The sequence below is a fragment of the Hyperolius riggenbachi genome, chromosome 2 (genome assembly GCF_040937935.1).
Source record: "Hyperolius riggenbachi isolate aHypRig1 chromosome 2, aHypRig1.pri, whole genome shotgun sequence".
NCBI classification, from domain to species: domain Eukaryota; kingdom Metazoa; phylum Chordata; class Amphibia; order Anura; family Hyperoliidae; genus Hyperolius; species Hyperolius riggenbachi.
The window spans coordinates 115,264,642-115,278,652 of NC_090647.1; the positions used below are offsets into that span (position 1 = coordinate 115,264,642).

Sequence of the window (14,011 nt, forward strand, 5' to 3'; positions counted from 1 at the left end):
GCAGCGTAGAATTCCAGCGCGTAGGGACATCACACAGCAAGCGATGGTGGGGGAGATTGAAGCGCTCCTGCATCTTGGCGAGTGCCCCCGAAGCAGTACTGGAATTTCTACAATGTTTGGCCACTCGACGCACCTTCAACAGAAGATCGGCCACGCCTGGGTATGTCCTCAGGAACCGCTGAACTACTAGGTTCATCACGTGCGCCAGGCAAGGGATGTGTGTCAGCTTAGCCAACCTTAAAGCGCGAATGAGATTACTCCCATTATCACACACAACCATGCCCGGTTTCAGGTCCAGCGGTGCCAGCCACAAATCCGTCTGTTCCTTTATTCCCCTCCAAATTTCCTCCCCTGTGTGCTGCTTATCCCCAAGGCAGATTAGCTTCAGCAACGCTTGCTGACACATGCCAACAGCTGTGCTGCACTGCTTCCACGATCCTACTGCTGCTGGGTTAGCGTTTCCGGATGAGGTACAGCTTTGAGATGCGTTGGAGGAGAAGGAGTCAGAGAGGTAGGTGCTGCTGTTGTTATCCAGTGGGAGGGACGGCGGTGCAGCTGTTTGTGGCGTGGGCAACACCCGTGCCGTAGCAGGTGAGGAATCGCTGCCAGGCTCCACAAGGTTCACCCAGTGCGCGGTAAGGGAGATGTATCGACCCTGGCCGAACGCACTCGTCCAGGTGTCAGTGGTGAGGTGAACCTTGCAGGCAACGGCATTCTTCAAGCTTCGGGTTATTTTGCTGACCACGTGCTCATGCAACTCAGGCACTGCAGAGCGCGCAAAGTGGTAGCGGCTGGGAACCACGTAACGTGGGATGGCCACTGACATCATGCCCTTGAAGCTGTTTGTCTCCACCACTCGATATGGCAGCATTTCGCAGGCCAGAAGCTTGGCTATGCTGGCTGTTACTGCCACGGCCCGGGGGTCATTTGCTGGCAATTTCCTCTTGCGCTCAAACATCTCCGACACAGACAACTGAACCGTAGCGCTGCACACGGAAGGGCTGTTGGTTGTTGTGTTTGATAAACACTGGGAGACCTCAAGAGCACTACTCCGGAAAGTGACAGTGTCAGCGTCGTCTGATGTTTGTGAATGTTGTGAACCACGCAATGGCTGGGCTACTGCTGCTGCTGAGGCGGGTCTGGTGGTGAGTCTGGTGAACCCAAGGGAGGCAGTGTTGTTGCTGGTACCCTGTCCTGACGCGTTTGCCCACAGAGTGGGATGTTTGGATAGCATGTGACGGCTCATGCTGGTAGTGGAGAGGTTGTTAATACTTTTCCCCCTGCTCAGGCGGGTCTTGCACACCTTGCAAATCGCCATGGTAACATCCTCAGTGCAGTCTTCAAAGAAAGCCCAGACTTTGGAGCACCTGCCTCCTTGCTGGCGATTTCTGTTTGCTCCTCTTTTGCCTCTCACTTGAACTTCCACGCTTGTGGTGCCTGAAATTGCGTGCCGCCTACCTTGTGGCACAAGGCGAACTCGTGCAGCAGTGGGTTCTTCAACAGACTCATCTGTGCTGCTGCTACGATGGCGATGTTCTCGTTCACAAACAAAATCTGGGTCTCTGTCCACATTGTCCATACCCTCCTCTTCCATCTCCTCAAACTCGTCATATGTCATTGTGGGCCGCCGCCGTGGAGTAGAGCTCCCCACAACAACCTCTGCGCAGCACACTCCAACGTCGTCTTCCAGATCTTGTCGGCCGACCTCCTGCAATTGCAACCCCTCCTGCCCAAATTGCTCTGGGATTTGGGTTTCCGAGTCCTCCTCGGACTCGCCTTGTATTTCAGTGCGCGGTGCATTTCCCACAGTTAACGGTTGTGAATCCAGGCACAACATTTCTGGCTGCTCCTCCATTGACCTTTGAAAGGTGGAAGTTTGTTGGGCTGGGAATAGCTCCTGCGAATACCCCATTGTGTCCTGAGGTAATTCATCGGACTGGTTATCTGGCAGTTGTGTGCGTGGTGTCGCTGCCGGTTGTGTCAGCTTTGTGCCCACTGGCTCCTTGCAACTGGCTGAGGACTCGGACCTCGTGTGTGATGTGCTGGTGCTGCTTAACCCACTGCTGGACGCTTGAGAGGTCATCCAAGTAATTATCTGGTCCTGTTCTTTTGGATTTGTGAGGGTTGTTGTCCTGGACAACATGGGCGGTATTGAGTGGGTTTTCTTGGGTGCTCCCCTGTGGCCTGTACGTGAACCGTCAGGGGAAACCCCTCTTCCCTTGCCCCTCCCTCTTTCACCGGATTTCTTCCTCATTTCACTTATCCTTACAGTACACGCTGACTGGCAGCAGTACAGTGGCAGTACAGAAATGCTATACAGTACCACTATTCCCAGCAGCGACACAGAGCACAATGCTATACAGTGACGGGTGAGCGGTGTACCACTATTCCCAGCAGCGACACAGAGCACAATGCTATACAGTGGCGGGTGAGCGGTGTACTACTATTCCCAGCAGACACAGAACAGTAAACAGAATGCTATATAGTGTGGCTGAGCGAGCGGTGTACCACTATTCCCAGCAGACACAGAACAGTAAACAGAATGCTATATAGTGTGGCTGAGCGAGCGGTGTACCACTATTCCCAGCAGACACAGAACAGTAAACAGAATGCTATATAGTGTGGCTGAGCGAGCGGTGTACCACTATTCCCAGCAGACACAGAACAGTGAACAGAATGCTATATAATGTGGCTGAGCGAGGTACACAGAGTGGCAGTAAACAGAATGCTATATAGTGTGGCTGAGCGAGTGGTGTACCACTATTCCCAGCAGACACAGAACAGTAAACAGAATGCTATATAGTGTGGCTGAGCGAGCGGTGTACCACTATTACCAGCAGACACAGAACAGTGAACAGAATGCTATATAATGTGGCTGAGCGAGGTACACAGAGTGGCAGTAAACAGAATGCTATATAGTGTGGCTGAGCGAGCGGTGTACTACTATTCCCAGCAGACACAGAACAGTAAACAGAATGCTATATAGTGTGGCTGAGCGAGCGGTGTACCACTATTCCCAGCAGACACAGAACAGTAAACAGAATGCTATATAGTGTGGCTGAGCGAGCGGTGTACCACTATTCCCAGCAGACACAGAACAGTAAACAGAATGCTATATAGTGTGGCTGAGCGAGCGGTGTACCACTATTCCCAGCAGACACAGAACAGTGAACAGAATGCTATATAATGTGGCTGAGCGAGGTACACAGAGTGGCAGTAAACAGAATGCTATATAGTGTGGCTGAGCGAGTGGTGTACCACTATTCCCAGCAGACACAGAACAGTAAACAGAATGCTATATAGTGTGGCTGAGCCAGCGGTGTACCACTATTCCCAGCAGACACAGAACAGTGAACAGAATGCTATATAATGTGGCTGAGCGAGGTACACAGAGTGGCAGTAAACAGAATGCTATATAGTGTGGCTGAGCGAGCGGTGTACTACTATTCCCAGCAGACACAGAACAGTAAACAGAATGCTATATAGTGTGGCTGAGCGAGCGGTGTACCACTATTCCCAGCAGACACAGAACAGTAAACAGAATGCTATATAGTGTGGCTGAGCGAGCGGTGTACCACTATTCCCAGCAGACACAGAACAGTAAACAGAATGCTATATAGTGTGGCTGAGCGAGCGGTGTACCACTATTCCCAGCAGACACAGAACAGTGAACAGAATGCTATATAATGTGGCTGAGCGAGGTACACAGAGTGGCAGTAAACAGAATGCTATATAGTGTGGCTGAGCGAGTGGTGTACCACTATTCCCAGCAGACACAGAACAGTAAACAGAATGCTATATAGTGTGGCTGAGCCAGCGGTGTACCACTATTCCCAGCAGACACAGAACAGTGAACAGAATGCTATATAATGTGGCTGAGCGAGGTACACAGAGTGGCAGTAAACAGAATGCTATATAGTGTGGCTGAGCGAGCGGTGTACTACTATTCCCAGCAGACACAGAACAGTAAACAGAATGCTATATAGTGTGGCTGAGCGAGCGGTGTACCACTATTCCCAGCAGACACAGAACAGTAAACAGAATGCTATATAGTGTGGCTGAGCGAGCGGTGTACCACTATTCCCAGCAGACACAGAACAGTGAACAGAATGCTATATAGTGTGGCTGAGCGAGCGGTGTACCACTATTCCCAGCAGACACAGAACAGTAAACAGAATGCTATATAGTGTGGCTGAGCGAGCGGTGTACCACTATTCCCAGCAGACACAGAACAGTAAACAGAATGCTATATAGTGTGGCTGAGCGAGCGGTGTACCACTATTCCCAGCAGACACAGAACAGTAAACAGAATGCTATATAGTGTGGCTGAGCGAGCGGTGTACCACTATTCCCAGCAGACACAGAACAGTGAACAGAATGCTATATAATGTGGCTGAGCGAGGTACACAGAGTGGCAGTAAACAGAATGCTATATAGTGTGGCTGAGCGAGCGGTGTACTACTGTTCCCAGCAGCGACACAATGACAGGGGGGACCCTGGCTAGCGTGGCTGGAGCGCGAACTACCCTGCCTGCCTACCCAAAGCTAAACCCACAGACAAATGGCGGAGATATGACGTGGTTCGGGTATTTATTTACCCGAACCACGTGACAGTTCGGCCAATCAGAGCGCGTTCGGGTCCGAACCACGTGACCCGTTCGGCCAATCACAGCGCTAGCCGAACGTTCGGGGAACGTTCGGCCATGCGCTCTTAGTTCGGCCATGTGGCCGAACACCGTCAGGTGTTCGGCCGAACTCGAACATCACCCGAACAGGGTGATGTTCTGCAGAACCCGAACAGTGGCGAACACTGTTCGCCCAACACTAGGTGACACCTGCTGAAGGCGGCACTGCAGAGATATTTTTGGAATTCTCATACACAAATGCTAGTCCCAATAGGAATGGCATGAATGACATTTCTAACATTAATGCTGGGAATACATGGCTTAATTTTCCGCTCGATCGTTTTGCCGCTCGATTTCCACGGGCGATTCTCTTATCTTCCGCTCGTTTCTCTTATCTTTTTCCATTGTCCTCTATGCGGAATCGAGCGGCGAAACGACGTGTCGGAAATTATCAATCAAGCCATCTAAATGGCTCAGAATCTAACCGTGAATTCCCAGCATTAGGCCCCTTTTCCACTAACAGTTGACAGGCAATGAAAAGCCTCTCAAACTCTCATAACTGCTTCCTGCTGCCTGGTAACTGCTTGTTGCTGCCTGGCAAATGCTTGCTGAGCACACAGTTCAGCTGCCCGTGGAAACTAGCCCTTAAATGTGCACTGCTAATTAGTGTAATGCCTAATACACACAATGAGATTTTCTGGCCGATTTCTTGCCAGATCAATTATTTGCAGCATGTCCAATCTGATTTCCAATCGATTTTCTGATAGATTTCCCATTCACTGCTATGGAAAATCGATCGGAAATCAGTTCGGACATGCTGGAAAGAATCGATCTGGCAAGAAATCTGCCAGAAAATCTCATTGTGTGTATTAGGCATAACACATGATGCCAGAGAAGCCTAAAGGTGCGTAAACACGTACTACTATAAGGAACTGTGAGTCCGTCAGACCCTCCCGCTGGGCGGGCGTTCCAGCGACAGTACAGCGCGTGTACAGTCTGTCGGCAGACTGATAACACTATTTCTGAACGATCCACTGAATGGATCGTTCAGAAACAGTGTTATCAGTTTGCCGACAGACTGTACACAAGCTCTACTGTCGGCGGAACGCCCGCCCAGCGGAAGGGTCTGACGGACCGGTCGTTCCTTATAGTAGTGCGTGTGTACGCACCTTAACAAGGCTATAGCAGGTGCTATTAATGTGCTAATTAAGCTGTAATGGTTTTAGATTTAGCCTGTATTAATTATAGGAACTGTTGGATTTCTAGGACAATATACCCACCTGTAAAGATCAACGTATAAAGTAGATAAGGTGCGTACACACGCACTACCAGTGGCGACGAGTCCCCCAGACCCTCCCGCTGGGCGGTCTTTTAGCCAACAGTAGTGCGTGTGTACGCGCTGTCGGCGGACTGATAAGGCTGTTTATGAACGATCTGCTCAGCGGGGAGGGCGGACCCATCGTTGCCGCTGGAAGTGCGTGTGTACGCACCTATGCACACACTTCAATTATACAATGGGTTTGGTATCTTTCAGTCAAGCACCTTTTCCACAACCCTACCTTATGTGTCCGTCCCCCACCATTTAGATTGCAAGCCTTTGGCTCTTTACACTGCATATCCCTACACCCCTACGCCTGATGTTATTTAAACTGTATATCCCTATACCCCTACGCCTGATATTATTTACACTACATATCCCTACGCCTGATATTATTTACACTACATATCCCTATACCCCTACACCTGATATTATTTACACTACATATCCTTATACCCTTACGCCTGATATTATTTACACTACATATCCCTATACCCCTACGCCTGATATTATTTACACTACATATCCCTATACCCTTACGCCTGATATTATTTACACTACATATCCCTATACCCCTACGCCTGATATTATTTACACTACATATCCCTATACCCCTACGCCTGATATTATTTACACTACATATCCCTATACTCTTACACCTGATATTATTTACACTACATATCCCTACACCCCTACGCCTGATATTGTATACACTACATATCCCTACACCCCTACGCCTGATATTATTTACACTACATATCCCTATACCCCTACGCCTGATATTATTTACACTACATATCCCTATACTCTTACGCCTGATATTATTTACACTACATATCCCTATACCCTTACGCCTGATATTATTTACACTACATATCCCTACACCCCTACGCCTGATATTGTATACACTACATATCCCTACACCCCTACGCCTGATATTATTTACACTACATATCCCTACACCCCTACGCCTGATATTATTTACACTACATATCCCTATACCCCTGCGCCTGATATTATTTACACTACATATCCCTACACCCCTACGCCTGATATTGTATACACTACATATCCCTATACCCCTACGCCTGATATTATTTACACTACATATCCCTATACCCCTACGCCTGATATTATTTACACTACATATCCCTATACCCCTATGCCTGATATTATTTACACTACATATCCCTACACCCCTACGCCTGATATTATTTACACTACATATCCCTACACCCCTATGCCTGATATTATTTACACTATATATCCCTATACCCTTACGCCTGATATTATTTACACTACATATCCCTACACCCCTACGCCTGATATTGTATACACTACATATCCCTATACCCCTACGCCTGATATTATTTACACTACATATCCCTACACCCCTACGCCTGATATTATTTACACTACATATCCCTACACCCCTATGCCTGATATTATTTACACTATATATCCCTATACCCTTACGCCTGATATTATTTACACTACATATCCCTACACCCCTACGCCTGATATTGTGTACACTACATATCCCTATACCCCTACGCCTGATATTATTTACACTACATATCCCTATACCCTTACGCCTGATATTATTTACACTACATATCCCTACACCCCTACGCCTGATATTATTTACACTACATATCCCTACACCCCTACGCCTGATATTATTTACACTACATATCCCTACACCCCTACGCCTGATATTATTTACACTACATATCCCTACACCCCTACGCCTGATATGATTTACATTACATATCCCTATACCCTTACGCCTGATATTATTTACACTACATATCCCTATACCCCTACGCCTGATATTATTTACACTACATATCCCTATACCCCTACGCCTGATATTATTTACACTACATATCCCTATACTCTTACGCCTGATATTATTTACACTACATATCCCTATACCCCTACGCCTGATATTTACACTACATATCCCTATACCCCTACGCCTGATATTATTTACACTACGTATCCCTATACCCCTACGCCTGATATTATTTACACTACATATCCCTATACCCCTACGCCTGATATTTACACTACATATCCCTATACCCCTACGCCTGATATTATTTACACTACGTATCCCTATACCCCTACGCCTGATATTATTTACACTACATATCCCTATACCCCTACGCCTGATATTATTTACACTACATATCCCTATACCCCTACGCCTGATATTATTTACACTACATATCCCTACACCCCTACGCCTGATATTATTTACACTACATATCCCTATACCCTTACGCCTGATATTATTTACACTACATATCCCCACACCCCTACGCCTGATATTATTTACACTACATATCCCTACACCCCTATGCTCTTTTCTTTTATCAATTATTACTACTCCTTTTAAATAATTTTAGATATATTTACACACTGAATTCACGTAAGCAACACATTTTTTACGGTTAAAACTTGCAACATTGTGTATCAATTTTATTTATGTATTTATTTGTTCATTTACTATTATGGCTCTTAATTATCATTGATGTATACTATACTGATGATCCACTGTTATTGATTATTAATATACATTTATACAGTATAGGCTGTGTCTAAAACTAAGCTCTGTCCCACAGCTTTATACTCCTAACTGAACTGCCTGAGAAAGTGGGGTCACGCCCGCGAAATGCGTTGCAATATTGTGGAGTGTAATAAGAAATCTTTTTGTTCTATACCTTAAAAGTTGCCTGTTGTAGTGTCCTTTGGAGTGGCTAGGAGTCCACCTCTGCCACATCCACATTTTAAACTTTTTATTTTATTATTTTATCCTATTGGCGCCTCTGTTCACCTGCATCTATGGTGTATAAACGTTTGCTACCTCTCTGTCTGTCCCCCTTTGTTTACAATGTATGTATCCCTATTTATTGTCCAGCGCTGAGTAATATGTTGGCGCTTTATAAATACAATAAATAATAATAGTAATATGTGGGTTAAGTGGGTTAGGGGAAATTAGATGTATCTGGCCTGGTAACAGCTTTTGGTAATAGCTTTTGGCTTCTTTATAGGTTCATTTTGAAAAACAATACAATTTCCCTGTATATCCTATCATTTTGTTATAGGTGCCTGCAGTTGCAGCAAAACTAACTTATGTAGGCTATAGTCTTCCTAGTCACAAGTTTGGAGGAAGGGGGTGGGGCTTCAACAAAAAAGGTACCATACCTCGGGAACCAAAATGGCCATAAACAGCCCTCTTGAACTTATTGGGAAATGGAGTCTGATATCCCTCATTCAGTGACCTACTCCCTGCTGGACAGGAAGTACCTCATCGGGATTCCTGTCGATCTGCGGATGCATGCAGCACTCCGTCGTTTACACTTACTGCATGGGGTGGGAACAGATCATGCGGTAACGCATGGATGACCTTGCAATGGGATTGCAGTGATTTGACTACTTTAGGCGCAGAACGATGCATCCTGTAAGTATAGAAATCTCCATAAACTTTCAATGACGGAGCAGAACACACAGCAACATAACGCGGTATATGTAAAAGTGCCCTTAAACAATGCACATTGCCTGGCTGTCTGATTATCTGCTTTTAACACTTTTAGCCATAAACCCTGAACAAGCATGCAGATTAGATGTTTTGACTGAAGTCTGACTAGATTAGCACCATTCTTGTTTCAGAAGTGCGATTCAGATACTACTGAAGCCAAAGAAATGATTAGGATTGCCAGGCAACCGGTAAAAGGAAATAAATATGGCAGCCACCATGTCCCTCTAATTTCAAGTTCCCTTTAATATGAGTTTGCAGCACCCTCAGAATGAATTCCATTTTTTTTCTAGGAACTGAAAGAAGTGTTGGAGCAGTCCGGAGATATATCAGTAATGGTGAACATGGACGGTGGACAGCCTTTGAGACTGGAGAATTTGGTGAAGGAGATAAAGGAACGCTATGAGATGATTGCTGCACGGAGTCGGGAAGAAGCACAGACTCTTTCCCAGAATAAGGTAGATATCGCCACAGAAATTATGTACTACATTTTATCACATTATATTACTGTTTTATTTTGTATATTTTCAGCAGCCAGCAAGCAAAAAAAAACACTTGCCCTTGGGGAACTTATACAGTTAATCATAGGAGCCACGCTAGTCTGCCAGGGCGGGTGCACACACATATGCAGTGCTCGTTCCCAGCGACATTTACGGGTCAGCAAGTGTTCCCCGAACCAATCGCAGTGTCTGGAGTGCATGGACATGACCCCGTTCAAGGGCCATGTCAATTCATAACAACAAAAGTTGTAAAAAAAAAAATTAAGAGTAAAAAAAAAACCTGGTAACCCAGGATAGAGTTTCTAATGCCATCTAGTGGCAAAAAAAAAAAAAAAAAAAAAGGGCAGGCTCAATATTTTTTTTTTAATAAGAAAAAATAATGGAATAAATCCCTTCCTGGGACATGTGGGCAAATAAAATGGCTGGGTTTAATGCATAGTATAACATATTATTTTAAACCTATAATGGCCGAAAACTAAAAACTAATTTGTTTTTCAATTTTTTTTTCTTATTATTCCAATTAAAATGCATTTAGAATAAAATAATTCTTAGCATAATGTACCACCCAAAGAAAGCCTAATTGGTGGCAAACAAACAAGATATAGATCGTCTTCTTGTGATTAAGTTATTGGCGAAAGAAAGGCAGGAGCGCTGAATGGTGAAAATTGCTCTGGCGTAGTGGTGAAGTGATTAAAGCTAAATTCTGCTACCATATAAAACTGAAGTCATCTTAAAAATCACATAAAGCTAACAATAGCGATATTTGGAAAAAAAAATATACTTAACATAGACTAGTGAGAAGTTAGTGCATCTGTGAATGAGAGAGCAAATACCAGCATAGGGGAGTGATGAGTGAAGCTCTGTATTGACACATTCCACATGGCCAGTAAACATGCAGGTGCGACTACAAACTGGGCATCGTAAGAAAGTAACATTACTTAACAAAATGCCTTTTTACATCAAGACAGACACGGCAATGACTGCAGGGAAAAAGTACCCAAAGCCACGCATGAGCAATGTTACCATTACAAATCATTACTGACAAATAACAAATACAAAAGATTACAGTATGCTATTGTTTACAGAGATGAGGAGATGAGCTAAGTGTGCCTTTAGGAAACATATTTAAGTAAATCAGTGACAACTCCTCAGTCAGACATGCCTAAGGTTTCACACTTCAGCTGGCTACACACGGCCCGATCTCAGCCAGTCCAAGCATGATTAAAGTGGCCTGAACTCTTGCACAGCACAGAAGGAAAACAGAGAGAAATGCACCTTGTATGTATTTAGAGAGTTTAGCCTATCTAATTCCCCCTCATCTGTGACTAATCACCACCGTAATTTGATCCCTCAGCTGTGTCAGCTCAGGAATCTCCTCTGCCACGGTAGAGCGGCTAATTTGTAAAGACAGGATGTTTACAATATGTCTGAATCCATGAAAGCAAAAAGTAGACACACTGCAGATTTATTGTAGGATTTGTATCAGCTGTAACAAATAAATGTGTTTCTGTGAAGCTGTTGCTTGTCTTTTAGATTTTAGAGCAGGTCCGGTTTAACAATAATATGGCAGCGCAGGTAGCGCAGCTTCTTTCCCACAGAAAACAGGAAGAGTCTGGTGTTTTGAGTGACTGGGTAAAAGAGAAGTAAAATACTTTCTGTTCTTGCTGTTATTATTCAATTCTGAAACATAACAAATCAATATAATTTATAATATATATTGATATTATAATTATTATTTATTTTTAATGTAAAACTATTATTTCATTATTTAGATTAGATATTCAAAGACACGTGATGTAACCTAAAATGTGCCAATGTGTCCATTATGAGGTCCACTGGTAATGCTAGCCTCCATTTCTTTCCCATCATGCACAAGTGGCACTTCCGAAGTGTGCATGCACAGGATGCTCCTGCCATGGCTGACATACACAGCCGTGTGGGGATACAGATGGACAAGAGTGCCGATTATGACAGCATGCAGGTTTAATTCAACTGGCTTTGGTCAAACCCTAAAACGGGGGATAATGTGGACAATGTGGGGGAACGGAGATGGGCCAGCATGACCAGGTGATCTGTAAACTTCAGGACCTCATAATTGACATGTTTGTATTACTTCATTTTGGGTCAGTTCAGCTGTTGCTTAAAGGATACCACACTGCCTGACATGTGGCATAATGAGATAGACATGGGTATGTACAGTGCCTAGCACACAAATAACTATGCTGTGTTCCTTTTTTTCTTTCTCTGCCTGAAAGAGGTAAATATCAGGTATGTAAGTGGCTGACTCAGTCCTGACTCAGACAGGAAGTGACTACAGTGTGACCTTCACTGATAAGAAATTCCAACTATAAAACACTTTCCTAGAAGAAAATGGCTTCTGAGAGCAAGAAAGAGATAAAAAAGGGGGAAATTCTTATCAGTGAGGGTCACACTGTAGTCACTTCCTGTCTGAGTCAGGACTGAGTCAGCCACTTACATAACTGATATTTACCTCTTTCAGGCAGAGAAAGAAAAAAAGGAACACAGCATAGTTATTTGTGTGCTAGGCACTGTACATACCCATGTCTATCTCATTATGCCACATGTCAGTTGTGGTATCCTTTAACCACTTTACCCCCAGCGGTACGAATTTCTCCGCCCCTTTTTTCCCTCCTAAAAAACCAGGGACGGAGAAATCCGTACCTTCCGCGCTACCGCCGCTCGTGCGCGCGCACCCGCCGCTCGTGCACGCCGCCACCCGCTCGCCCGGAGATCAATGAACGGGAAAATCCATTCCCGTTCGTTGATCTAGCCCCCGCAATGATCTGCTGCTTCTTTCAGAAACAGCGAGATCATTGTGCGTCTCCCAGCCTCCTACTGCTTCCTGTAAGCGTCCTTCCGGACGCTTACAGGTCGCATGTAAACAAACACTCTGTGGCCATCTTGTGGCCAAATAGTAAACTACACCCTAAAAGCATTTTACATATACAAACATTACATTTGCACAATAAATTAACTCATTACCTCCCACACTCCCCAATTTTTTTTTTTTTTTTTGTAATTAAAAAAAAAATACAATAAAAAAAAAACATAAATAGTTACCTTAGGGACTGAACTTTTAAAATATTTATGTCAAGAGGGTATAACACTGTTACTTTATAAACTGCGGGCTTGTAATTAGGGATGGATGCAAAACTGAAAAAAATGCACCTTTATTTCCAAATAAAATATTGTCGCCAAACATTGTGATAGGGACATAATTTAAATGGTTTTATAACCGGGACAAATGGGTTAATACATTTCATGGGTTTTAATTACAGTAGCATGTTTTATTTAAAAACTATAATGGCCGAAAACTAAAAAATAATAATTTTTTCCCACATTTTTTCCTATTTTCCCATTAAAACACATTTAGAATAAAATAATTCTTGGCATAATGTCCCACCTAAAGAAAGCCTAATTGGTGGCAAAAAAAAACAAGATATAGTTCATTTCATTGGGATAAGTAATAATAAAGTTATAGACGAATGAATGGAAGGAGCGCTGAAAGGTGAAAATTGCTCTGGTGGTCAAGGGGTAAAACCCCTCAGTGGTGAAGTGGTTAATATCATATTTACAATCAATATTTCCTATTTAATTTAAAAAGCTGGCAAACCTATTTTAGAAACTGTTACAATGTTTCCAAATGCAACTTAGTCGTGCACCAGAAAGTCACAATAATCTTCTTTGGAGTATATTCACAAAATATTATTAAAATGTATATTTGTAGGCAGTGCATGTGCTGGTCTTTAGAGAAGTTATGTAGCATAGTTTGCTTTATTAATGAGGTGCCTAAAGCTGTTTGCATAACTTGCTACATAGATGATGTAAAGACTGGGGCACTCGGAAATCTTACTGATCGTTGTGAATACGCCCCTTTGTTTTTGAGGAAGGAACCTGAAGAAGGAACGTGGGAATGAAATAAGAATAGAGTTACACATACACTATACAATATTTTTGCCCAATTAGACTTTAGATTTGACAAAAATGTCTAATTGGGCAGAGAT

General features: G+C 43.9%; 1 protein-coding gene across 1 annotated transcript in view; it reads left to right on the forward strand.

Moving 5' to 3' along the window:
- Nucleotides 1-14,011, forward strand: part of LOC137545715 (keratin, type II cytoskeletal 80-like) — a 105,232-nt gene that overhangs the window by 73,083 nt on the left and 18,138 nt on the right. Inside the window, exon 5 of the mRNA XM_068267249.1 lies at nucleotides 9,780-9,944. Coding sequence (XP_068123350.1) covers nucleotides 9,780-9,944 — 165 coding nt within the window. The remainder of the gene's footprint in view (nucleotides 1-9,779; nucleotides 9,945-14,011) is intronic.